The sequence below is a fragment of the Neodiprion pinetum genome, chromosome 1 (assembly GCF_021155775.2).
Source record: "Neodiprion pinetum isolate iyNeoPine1 chromosome 1, iyNeoPine1.2, whole genome shotgun sequence".
NCBI lineage: Eukaryota > Metazoa > Arthropoda > Insecta > Hymenoptera > Diprionidae > Neodiprion > Neodiprion pinetum.
This window is the reverse complement of record NC_060232.1, coordinates 9151845-9163726: the sequence shown is the minus strand read 5'-3', so window position 1 is coordinate 9163726 and position 11882 is coordinate 9151845. Positions and strand designations below refer to the sequence as shown.

The window sequence follows — 11882 nt, the reverse complement described above, 5'->3', positions numbered from 1 at the left end:
GAATATAAGCAGTTTCGTAGCCCTGAAATTTTGAATTAAACCTTTGTTCAGCCGGTTCAGCGCTCTTAACTCGCCCAGCAATTGGATCACCGTACACCGATTGTTTAGACTCATTGTCAGTATTAATACAGCTTCGCTAATTGGACGATAAAAACAATGCTCGTATGAAAACTGAAGGCAGGTCAAGGCTCTGATTTGTACGAGCATAATGTTTTAGTAGATTCGTTCGACTAGGATTAAATGTAATGAAGTACACACGATACATTTTGTAAAAAATCCGTTTTTGTAAATTTTTATAAATTGTATAAAAGATCAATAGTTGAACAATAGTGAATTGGGATGAATGTAAAACTACTGTAGTAGATGGAGATTATGATAGTTTGGAAATTTTTGAGTCGCACATTTTGTACATTTGTATTGCCGCTCAGAAGGCACGAAATCAAATACTTATTTGAACGACCATCACTTCTTGGTCTAGGAATACATAGCAATTTTAAGGTACGTTATGAAAGTTTGAATGCAGTCGCTTTTCTTGGCTATTACTGTGAATAAATATCAAGGGTCGAGAATATAATTTGGATGTACGACAAGCAAGGGATCTTCTTCCTCTTCTTCTTCACGGTGCTTGCCTCTAGATGCCAGATTCGCTGTCGTCAGAGGAATTATGATTTGGTCCTATAATATAAAGTTTTATTGTATCACATTAGTCATTGTTGTTTTTATTCTTTTTTTCCGTAGGCAGATACGCAATATGTGTAAAGAAGAAACATACATGATACATAAGCCGGTCGATAATTTTTTCAATGAGGCCTTTTCGCTCCAATAATTCATCTTCAGATTCAATTTGCTCTTGAACTTTATCGAGATACCAAGCAACCAATTCCGATTTCCTGATTCCCTCCTTGTCTCCATCTATATGGAAAAAAAGTTCAGTAGTATCATCCCTAGAAAGGTTTGAAATATCTTCGACATTTTTGACACTGCATACGAAAATAATTTTACAATTTTTTATCAACATTATTGTTGTTGCAATTGAGTAGCAAATGCTTCCTCAAAATAATGTACCAACCTTCACTTTCAATTCGATTCTCTTCTGTCCGCATATAGACGACCAACATATTTGAGAGATTTTTATACTCCTCAAAGGAAAGGGTCAGTTTCTTTTTAACAGGTTCTTGCGAAGGTTGTGAGATTCCCTTCGTGGTTTCTGGAATACAAAAATATTCAATCCAAATTTTGATAGCCTAATTGTTCTAACCATGCCTGCGATAACCAAATAATTGTGTAAAACAAAAATAGATGTCCGTAACTGGTTACAAGAATGGCGATAAAGAGTAATATAGGTATAAAGTGAAAAAAAAAAAAAATATATAAAACCCGTGAGATAGGTAAAATGCGCCTCTTCCGGAGAGGTGAAATGAACTTAGGCTATCAGTTTTGGAGTACTTATGATAAGGTTGGGCCATATTAATGTCTTCCGATATCTTGGCATAAACTGCACATAACCTGAAAACTATCATTTTTACAGGGATGAGATCAAGTAGCTGAGTATATTTCAATATTAATATTTTAATACATTGATATCGAAATATACACAACTACTCGATTTTATCTAGTATATGATAAAATATTGATCGAGAAATATATTCCGCTAGACGAGTTTAATCCATTTTAACTTATTTTTTTCGTGTGTTTTATTAACAAATGATTGCCCTTTTTTGTCAAAAATCTGACGTCTTTTATTCATATACTCGCAAATCACGCAAAAATCATTATTTTTAAAATCCCATACCTATTTCTCTGGCTATAAAGGTGTAGATTTTTTATCATTTTCTTCCAGATTCAAATTTACACCACTCGCGAGAATGGCTTCAGTCTTGACATTTTTGAATATTTGTTGATAATAATTTTTTGTATTATATTTATGCCTAATAACTTCCTAAAATATTATGATCTTGTTACCCTTTCTTCTATCCAAAAAAAAATGGCGAATTTTTTAGAGTTTTGCAGTGGTGTTACCCCTTAAGTACTCCAGAAATGTTAGCATAAGTTCATTTTAACATTCCAGAAAGGAAGCATTCCACCCATTTTGACAGGGGGTACCCAAATTTACCGGAATCATCGATGTTAGTAGCTTCACCATTATCCAAATCATTGAGTGCAGCCATTAGAGGAGGCGCGTCATCGATATCCATTCTCATACCATCTTGGCCATTTGGATAATTATTATCTTCATCAAGATCGACATCTGGTTGTTCGACTCTGATGATACTCTTGCTTAATAATCTTTTCGCTTCCTTCACGTGTCTCGTTGTGACTTCATCTCCACATTCCAGCTTTGCCAGTGCCTCTGATAACCGTACGAGACTTTCCAACTGACGCACAGTGACTCGCCAAGTAGATTTTCCTGAACTGCCTCCTTCTCTTTGCCGTAAGGTAGTATAGACCTCTATCAATAACTCTGCTGCTTCCTGTTAATTATTGAATAGCAAATTGTTAAATGTCCCAAAAATTTTTTTTTTACGATCATACGCATATATTGTGGCTAGAAAATAGCAACGAGTAACGAAAATGATATAACTCATATTTCGTAGTATGATCACATTACCTGATTGATAATCGGTTTGAAATGCTTTGCAAAATTAATATATCGCAAAATTTCTTCTTGAGTATAGATACATTCGATGGTAATCACATTGTTACTGTGCAGATCAATAATTTTTCTGGCTATAGCGTTATCAACAATTTCATTGCACTCGTCAATCAGAATAAAAAATAAATCGAAACGAGACATTATAGGGGCTGTCAGATATACGTTCTGTTGTAAGGATTTCGACCTGTCGTAACGTCCACCAATTGGATTCGCTGCAGCCAAGATAGACGTTCGTGCATTCAACGTCGCTCTGACACCGGCCTATAGAAGCAAATTAAATCATAGTAAAAGACGTAAAAATAAATTAAGAATCGCAGATAAAAAGAAAACCATATTCTACCTTGGCTATCGATATTGTCTGTTGCTCCATGGCTTCGTGAATTGCGACTTGATCTCTAGGATCCATTTTGTCAAACTCATCGATGCAACAAATTCCATTATCCGCGAGCATCAAGGCTCCAGCTTCGATAACAAAGTCAGAGGACTCTTCATCCCTGACTACAGCAGCCGTCAAACCAGCGGCACTGGAAGCTTTTCCTGAGGTATAAATTGCTCTTGGTGAAAAATCCGCGACTTGTTTTAGAAATTGGGATTTTGCTGTGCTGGGATCGCCGACAATACAGCAGTTAATGTCTCCTCTCAGTGATGTTCCCTCTATCGTTGTCTTGGGAACTCCACCAAACAGCATTAAGGTAATTCCTTTTTTCACTTCATCGTTCCCATGGACGGATGGGAACAAACTAGATATTAGATTTTGGTAGAGATTCTTGTCTCGACTCATTTCATAAACTTTATTCCACTCTACGTCAGACATTTGTCTCTTCATCATCTCCTGCGTGATTTCCTCCATTCCCATATCCGTTCCACCAAACTAGCAGCCGAATCAGTTTTAGATAGAAAAAATTCTTATACTTTTATTATCTGCATTCACAAAATTCAACACTTACTCGCGAAGTAGTAGACGTTATACTACAAGCCAGAAATGACATTCTATAAGTCAAATCTCTAACGCCTAGTGATTTCAGACCTCGCACTCCCTCGATTGAAGGATCTCCATGCTTATGTCTTGATCCAAATTCAGCCTTTGCTCCAGGTAGTGACAAAGCACCCACATCTGGCACAACTATAAGCGTGCCAGTGAAATCGTATCTGAATGCAAAAGTGAAAGTTATTCAATGTTGACTGGATCAAATCTTATTTCCATAACAAACTGAAATTCATCTACTAATACATCTCAAGTAATTATTATTATTGTTAATATGAACAGTTGAAATCCCAAACCAGTCCTTAGAATAGGTTGGTTTAACTTTAACACAAGAAAAATTTGTCAGAGTAAATTGCTAATAAGGAAACAGACCTGTCCCCAGGCTGCACCATTTCAACAGTTTCTGCTCGTAAGATGATTTCAAGGGATCGAGGGATGCAGCCCCTAGGCAGCTCTGCCTGGGTTTCCTGAATTCTAACTTTTTGAAAATCAATGAAGATCGAGTTGTCGACGTCGAGCAAAAAATTACGCCTATTGTTGCACACTGGATTGCGACAAATAGTAGGATTTGTAAACTGCGAAAAGTAACACATTAAGTAACGGTGCTTTTCAATTTACAACACAAGGCTAGTGTTCATTCCTCACTAACTTTAAACTGCTGCTCTACGTTCTTGATTACAGTATTACAATCCTGACAAACAAATGTCCCAAGAATCAACTCTGGATGAACAGGATGTGTCCTTACAACCTGACCAGATATACGTATTAAGGTGCCGATTTTCACTGCTGTCAATTCTCTTACTTTGTGCCTCGTCGGCACATCTATTAAACTAACATAGCATTCCTTATCTTTTGTCAAGTTACCTCTGTCTTTAACATAGTTGCAAACTGCCTGACAGAGGTATGGGTAAATTCTGTAAATACACACAACAACCGAGTTTAAAAAACTTTCAAGCTCTTAGATATTGATACGTATGTAAAAATGCTTTACTCAGAATAGTTACCTGTAGTATTCTTCAATAATTGTTGTTGCGAGAGTTTGATTGTACCGTTCAATATCATCAAATGAAACTTCCAATGTGCTTCGTTCAGGACTGACAAGTTCTTTTGCTGGTTCCAAGTACTTGATTTCCCCATCTGCTTTGAATCTGTGGATCAAGTTAAAGGATAAAAATAAGCTGATTGAGACAGTTTGAGATATTGTCGTAACTAACGGTTCTTAAAATAATTCACTTCTCAAGTGTTCACCGGCTAATGTTTGTTTTGGTCAATTTATTTTAGGTTACTTACTCCTCGAGGAAATCCTGAAATAACTTTTGGCATTGTATTGCGACCTCATCCTTCACTCTCAACTGACCTACGAGCGCGTCAGCTACGTCCATGTTAAAAAATAATACTCAAATTTGTAAATTATCAATTATAAATGTATGAAAGCAAGTATTGTTATTAATTAACGGGCAAGTAAAATTGGCGGGAAATTGATACGCCACCATGGTGTATAGTGATGCTACATTTCACTAAAGTTCCTCATTTCACTTCTGCAACAGCCGTGTCATCTGGTGGGGAAATTGAAAATGTAGAGAATACAGTTCAAGCCCAAGATAACAATGAACTATGAACAATCTATCAGTATGCTGTTTGCACTCTGTGGTGGTGGATTGCCGGAGATGAGGGAAATCCAAATTTCGCAATAAAAACGTACTGCCTGATGAGAAAATTAATCCGAATTATCGATTCTATTGTTATGAATATGTGTCTGCGGATCGATCATTTCTATTTTATTATGTTTGAATTGTAACGCAATTTCAATATAAATCTATTGTGTGGTAGTGGGAAATATTTACTTTCGTGGAATGTGCGCATAAAGTAGGGATTTCTTGAAGAGCGTAAAGTACCGCACGGACCGAAGGCGAGTGCGAAACTCACATGAGTCAAGAAGTCCCTATATGTGCACATATCGCAAATCCTATTTGTGGGGGGCTTCCTCTGAAGAACTACAAAGTAGTCGATTTGTTGTCTTTCTAAAAAAAGGACTAGAATGGCTAACTGGCTAGGTCATCTAAATTTTAAAAAATTTTTTTAAATTGTCGGTGAACACCATCTTGCCATTTTACGTGTAACTAAGAATGGATGTTAAATAAGAACAAAATAGATTAGACCGTCGATTTTTCATTCGTCTTGGTAGTAAAACTGGAAATTTTTGTGGACATAAAAATATTTTTAACTTCAGAAAATCAATTTTCCGTTCTAGCAACCACAAGCAATTAAAACCGATGAAATCATATTGGAGAAAACATTACGAATATATTCTATAACTGATTGTTTGTATTATTTATTGTCATTTTCTGGATCTGCAGTGATGAACTATTCCGGGCATATTCCGGTTTACGAAGAACGCCGAGCGCTCGAGTTTTCCCGAAGTGGCACTTGATAATAGCGAACAGAACTCGGTCGAACGTCAACAAGTTCGGACGTGCGTAATTCAACCCTGACGCGTTCAGTATTTTCAAATGCTTTAACTGTTAGTAAATTTAACGGTAGTGAAATTACCATTATGTAATCAATGCGATAATATTTGTATGTAAGTGATTGATCTCTTTAAAGTTTCCGAATATATACCTATAATCCACAAGTACCGAGTTTAACGAACGTTCATAGTGAGGTGTGCTCGAATAATATGGCAAGAAAATCTGCGTAAGATCTCTGACTGCAATGAGTGGAAATCTCACGAACAATCTGGAGTAGACGGGAATGCCAAGAGAGAACAAGTCTGGTTGGTACTACCTAATACGTAGAATATACCGTACACATAAGGAAATTGATTCTGCAAAAGCTAATTTTTGTCCGCAATCGATTACGATCGCAATGAATCAGAATTTCAGCCCATAGCGCGACGCCAATCAATTTCCGTATGTGTTCATCGTAAAACTGAATGAATCGAAACATGGGGTGTATTAAAATAACAAATAGTACATTAAAATCTTTTTGTTATTTATAATTGAAATAAGCACCAAAAATGGGTATATTAGAATGATTATTAAATGATTTTAGAATTTCATTTTAAAAATCTCTTGAACCCCCATTTCAGTGATATGTAAAACCAGAATTAACATTATACTATACACAAATAATGATTTGTGTATAGTAAAATGCACCAATGCCTTAACCTTCCAGCTAATTTGTTTTCGGCCCAAAACAAAAGCTGTCTGCGATTCTATACGAATTATGTGGCAATGCATCCCATTTCCTCACATCAGCTGCATCGCCAGTCTTTGTCACATATTTTGTATAAAATTGAACTCGCATTTTGTTTCGGACCGAAGACTGGTTAGCGAGAGGTTTAAGCATTAATGATCGTTATTGTACGATACACATTTTACGTAACATAGAAAACTGCGTGGACTTAATACCTCGCACTTCTGAAAATAAGAAGGTGCCTTGTAGTATTACTTCGTGCTCGTAGTTGTCTATTTGACACATGCGCTAAAAACTTGACGATTAGTCATATACTATGAAAATAACGTATAAGCATAACTCAACACTGCGTGTAATGATTGACATCGTGACTTATTTCTATGGTGGCGGCCTCTGTGAAGTCCAATTTCGATCCAATATTACTATGGTTTTGGAACACTGATTTTGTCACAAGCGCAAGTACACTAATTGATTAATCACGTGGCCATATGACACAACAAAGCGATGACAAAATAGTAAGAAAAAATACATCATAACTTGATGAATGAAACATGAAATGCTAAAGTCATTGATAAGCGGGTTTCGTATACATGGATCAACGGTAAAATTTATCAATTATACGAAAAACAATTTATTACGTGACTGCACGAAAGGGCGAAAAATGGTTAAGTTTTTGGGACAAACGGAGGCGATAAACATCGATAAGGATTTATTTGAAAAATACAAATTCAGCGTCGATCAGCTGATGGAATTAGCTGGCCAAAGTTGCGCCATTGCAATAGCAAAATGTTATCCTTTGCGAACAAATTCTTCAAATTCTGTACTCGTGTGTTGCGGTCCAGGAAATAACGGAGGAGATGGTCTGGTATGCAGTCGACATTTAAAATTGTTTGGCTATGAGCCTGAAATTTACTATCCAAAGAAGACGAAAAATGAGCTGTATCAAAATTTGACCCATCAATGCATCGAGAACGGCATTCCTCTGGTGGAAAAGATTTCAGACTTGAGACCGTTAAACGAATACCTGCTCATCGTCGATGCTTTGTTCGGATTTAGCTTTAAGCCACCCGTCAGAGAAAGTTTCAAAGAAATAATGGATGTTCTCAAAAATGCAAATGTCCCTATATGCAGCGTCGACATTCCATCTGGTTGGAACGTTGAAACTGGCCCGTCTGAAGGCGATATTAACCCTGAAATGTTGATATCATTAACTGCGCCAAAGCTCTGTGCTCGTAGTTTCAAAGGAAAATATCATTACTTAGGAGGGAGATTTGTTCCAAAAAAATTAGCGTTGGAATATCAGTTGGATCTTCCTGAATATCATGGAACTGACTTAGTCGTTGCTTTGTAATAAAATACTTTTTTATAACTCTAATAATATCGAGTGTTATTTTTTCCCTGAAACTTACAACATCGTATTAGAAATTTCTGAACTATGTTTGTAAACAATGGGAACTGCCTTGATAAACTCATTCTTCCAAAAAGATTGGATAACTGATCTTTTTTTGTTGTCAAGACAAAATGAAAAAATAAACAACTGTTATATAGATGCATTCATATTATTGTGTTGGTTGGAGATGTTATATTCGGTTGTTTTTCTCTTTTCTTTTATTTACGCATCTTTAAATGATGATAATATTAACATTTTCTGACAATATTATATTATAATACAATTAATATAATAACACGCCACCATTACATTGTGGTAGAGTACGGTTTTGGGTGCCAGTTTTTCACGGTCTTTTTATCATGCGATCATTCAACTCAATAGCTCAGATCAACATTTTTATATTATCTAAATACTGAGTATCAATCGTGTGATGCTGCATGTAAATGTTGTATCCAGCAATATTGTTAAATTGCATATCTGCATATTTGATATAATTACCACTTATTTCGAATACTAGGGGAGTCTTAGGTGTTACTTATACATTTTAATAGAAGTGTCAAGAATACCTCCTTGTAATAACGTCAAAAGATATCGTGCGGAACAAGCTGTGTGTTCATATTTTCATTAGTGCGAAAAGTAGCCAAAATTGAAAGATCATAAGTAGAGTGTCTAAATCTCCATCAGAAACTTGAAAGCAAGTCTTATCTATTATAGTCAATTCAATTTCAAATTCTTGGGTATACTATTTAAGCTACAATCTAGGCGCCGACTCCATATTTTGCCAGAGCTGGTTAGCTAACAAACTCTACAATACACGTAGAATTATCAATTTGGCAATTATTGTACTATTACATTTAATCTTATTCGCAGCCTCTCATTATTATCGTTACATCAGCCCGATTGAACTAAGTTACCTGTATTGGATCGGGTATAATACTTTTATTGTCATCATTCAATACCTCGATTATGTTGTATATAAGTTTCATCAAAGTTCGTAGCTTTCTAAAATTACATTTGCTTATCAAATAATGTAATATCGATTAGTTCTTACTAATAGTTACTAGTCAAGTAACAAGAAGATTCTGTGTATGAATTTTCATTCATCAATTGAAACATCTGCTACCACAACTTGTATTTGTGGTAAAAATATATTCATAGATAATTTAGTCGAAGAATGAAAACCTCAATGTAAGTTGGTATATGAATGATATTATTTACACTAAATGTCTTGAGACGTACGTCCATTAGTTACATACAAAGGATGAGATGAAAATTAAAAAATTGAGTGATTCTCCCCAATTGTGTTCAATGCTCGAGCAAAATGTTCAATGTAATTTATTTACGATAATATTTGCATTGGACTTATCGCAAAAAGTTTTACAAGATCCGGGGAGTATTTTCGTACTTTCACCTTATAAGGTATCCAAACGTTGAATTCTTGCTTATTTTATTAGAGCTGCTTCTTGACCACGGGCTTCTTTTTGTTTTTGGAATGATAGGCTGGCAAGACATCGTAGAAAAATTTACAGAACTGAATATCATGACAGAATTATAGTCAACGAGAAGTATAATTCGGCAAGACATGAGGCATAATTAACAAATGCGCAGCATAGTTTAAAGTGTCATTACTTACAAGTGCACAGTCAATATCAACATTTGTAATACATTATTGAATGTTACGTTTGAGAAAATTTTATTTTACTATAACCTTCTGAAGTATGTATCAATAATCCTACATGTTCATTTATTTCTTTAATCTGTTTTACTGCAATCTTTAGTTTCTTTAGAATATCTTCAGTATGGCCTATATACTAATCGTACGGCATTCCAAAACTGCACTCTCCCAGATGAAAAAAGGCACGAACTGGCGGAAAAGTCGGCCTAACTGTATAATATTTTTATTTATTTATTATGGATGGAACTTTGTCACAATACAATTTTTTTATTCAATGGTAACGACAACAAAGTCGATGTGTTTTCAAATTTCAATAAAGTAATGCTGGCAGTGCCGGAATTGAGTTGTAATTATTAATCGTCTATAGATACGACTTGACAAACTAACGAATGATCCAGAATAGACAGAAACATCAGTTAGCTGCTTGAATAGTTATGAAACTGTTTTGGCGTGTAATCGTTTTTATAAATATTAAATTTTGATTCATGCTAAATACGTTTTTTTTAGGGAATTGTTTACTAAAAAGCTTCCAAATCCACACAGTGTCATATTTTAGAATACGGTCATTGCTTCGCAAAATGGCAACACATCAATGAACAACATTATTATTTCTGTTGTTGCATTTAATATTTGTCCTTTCCTTTTCAATTAAACTTATGGGAGAGAAATTAAAGAAAAGCCAGTCGAAATTATTACAAGTTTTCACTAACATCGGCACTGCCACTCTGCACAACTGTCATTATCATATTTCTCTTTCTTAGTACGTATTGCATTAAATTTGACCATTTTCAATATCAATATACATACATATATATTCATATATATATATATATTGTGTGTGTGTGTGTGTGTGTGTGTGTGTGTGTGTGTGTGTGTGTGTGTGTGTGTGTGTGTGTGTGTGTGTGGCAATTAAATGTATTCATGTAGATAATATATGTATATATATATACCAATTTTATATTTATATTATTATATTTTATGTGAATTCTACAAGGTATACTATGTAAATGTATGTTTGCCTCTAAATTCTAAAAGAAACGGTAGATTATTGTCTGTGGTATCGAATAGGTATATACAATTTCATCTCGTTACTTATCAATACATATATATATACATATATAGTAATGTATATATATATATATATATATACACACACATTGTATGTATACATATAGTCATGGAAAGCTCAATGGCATGACCAGTAGTTGCTATATGAAATTAAAGAAAGAAAAATAGTCATGTAGACCAATAATCGTAAATTCTTCTTTTTCAACTTCTCGTCATACATATACTTTACTGAAAATAAACATATTATGTATGTATGTATGCATGTATATATCGCATATATATATATATATAGTATTCCGCGTTCAAATGTACAAATGGGCTGAAATAACTACTTTTGATTTCACCTTGTCCCAATATTTAGTAACTAGGTAAGCTCGGTCGTTCACGGAAGGCATCGTATGGTGTTTGTATATTGTTGCTTCAACAATTATGGCAACAACCAGGAAGAATTCTAGAGAGCGTCTCGACAGGGAGGGCGGGGAGTGCGAAAACATATTTAGAGAAATATTACTGCGTGTAAAGTAAATGATCCTTTTTTGAACTGAAATTGTTATTTCTCTTCATAAAAGGCATGCACAGTTTTTCTACAGCATACTTTTAATGAGTATGAAATCATGATTAAAAGTATGCGGTGTAATGAAAACGAACGTGAAACCGAGCCAAACTTGTTACCGCTGCGACAAAATCTATTCGCGTAAATCAACTTCTTAGCCTGTGACGAAATCTATAAAAAAGACGTTAGCAAAGACGCGAATGTTGTCATGTAGCAGATGATCAAGAGGTTTTTCTTTGTCAGTGTTTTAAAAATGAGACTACCGCAACTTTGCATGTGTGCGACCCTTTATTGATATCCTATATATTATATTATAATTATATAAAAATATATTTCTTAATCGATTAACACTATTATAAATGA

General features: G+C 34.8%; 2 protein-coding genes across 2 annotated transcripts; one reads left to right on the top strand and one right to left on the bottom strand.

Annotated features, from left to right (window-relative positions):
• Nucleotides 1-264: 264 nt before the first annotated feature.
• On the bottom strand, nt 265-5145 carry Mcm6 (minichromosome maintenance 6). Its single transcript, XM_046625032.1, has 11 exons — nt 4929-5145; nt 4643-4786; nt 4288-4552; nt 4011-4213; nt 3601-3802; nt 2994-3524; nt 2609-2914; nt 2114-2471; nt 1070-1207; nt 773-912; nt 265-675 (listed from the first exon to the last, which is right to left on the bottom strand). The coding sequence occupies exons 1-11, from the start codon at nt 5018-5020 to the stop codon at nt 556-558; spliced, it is 2499 nt and encodes an 832-aa protein (XP_046480988.1). The 5' UTR covers nt 5021-5145; the 3' UTR covers nt 265-555.
• A 2155-nt stretch (nt 5146-7300) lies between these two features.
• Nucleotides 7301-10067, top strand: Naxe (NAD(P)HX epimerase). The gene has a single exon (XM_046625183.2). It carries the CDS (start codon nt 7378-7380, stop codon nt 8182-8184), a length of 807 nt encoding a protein of 268 aa, XP_046481139.1. The 5' UTR covers nt 7301-7377; the 3' UTR covers nt 8185-10067.
• The last annotated feature ends 1815 nt before the right edge of the window (nt 10068-11882 follow it).

What these genes read in the sequence shown, in the direction of transcription:
- Naxe (XM_046625183.2), top strand. Translation starts at nt 7,378, where the DNA reads ATGAAACATGAAATGCTAAAGTCATTGATAAGCGGGTTTCGTATACAT.
- Mcm6 (XM_046625032.1), bottom strand. Translation starts at nt 5,020, where the DNA reads ATGGACGTAGCTGACGCGCTCGTAGGTCAGTTGAGAGTGAAGGATGAG. An exon ending in TCAAACCGATTATCAATCAG is followed by an intron (nt 2,472 to 2,608) that starts GTAATGTGATCA and finishes AATAATTAACAG; the next exon opens with GAAGCAGCAGAGTTATTGAT. An exon ending in TCGACCGGCTTATGTATCAT is followed by an intron (nt 676 to 772) that starts GTATGTTTCTTC and finishes TTTATATTATAG; the next exon opens with GACCAAATCATAATTCCTCT.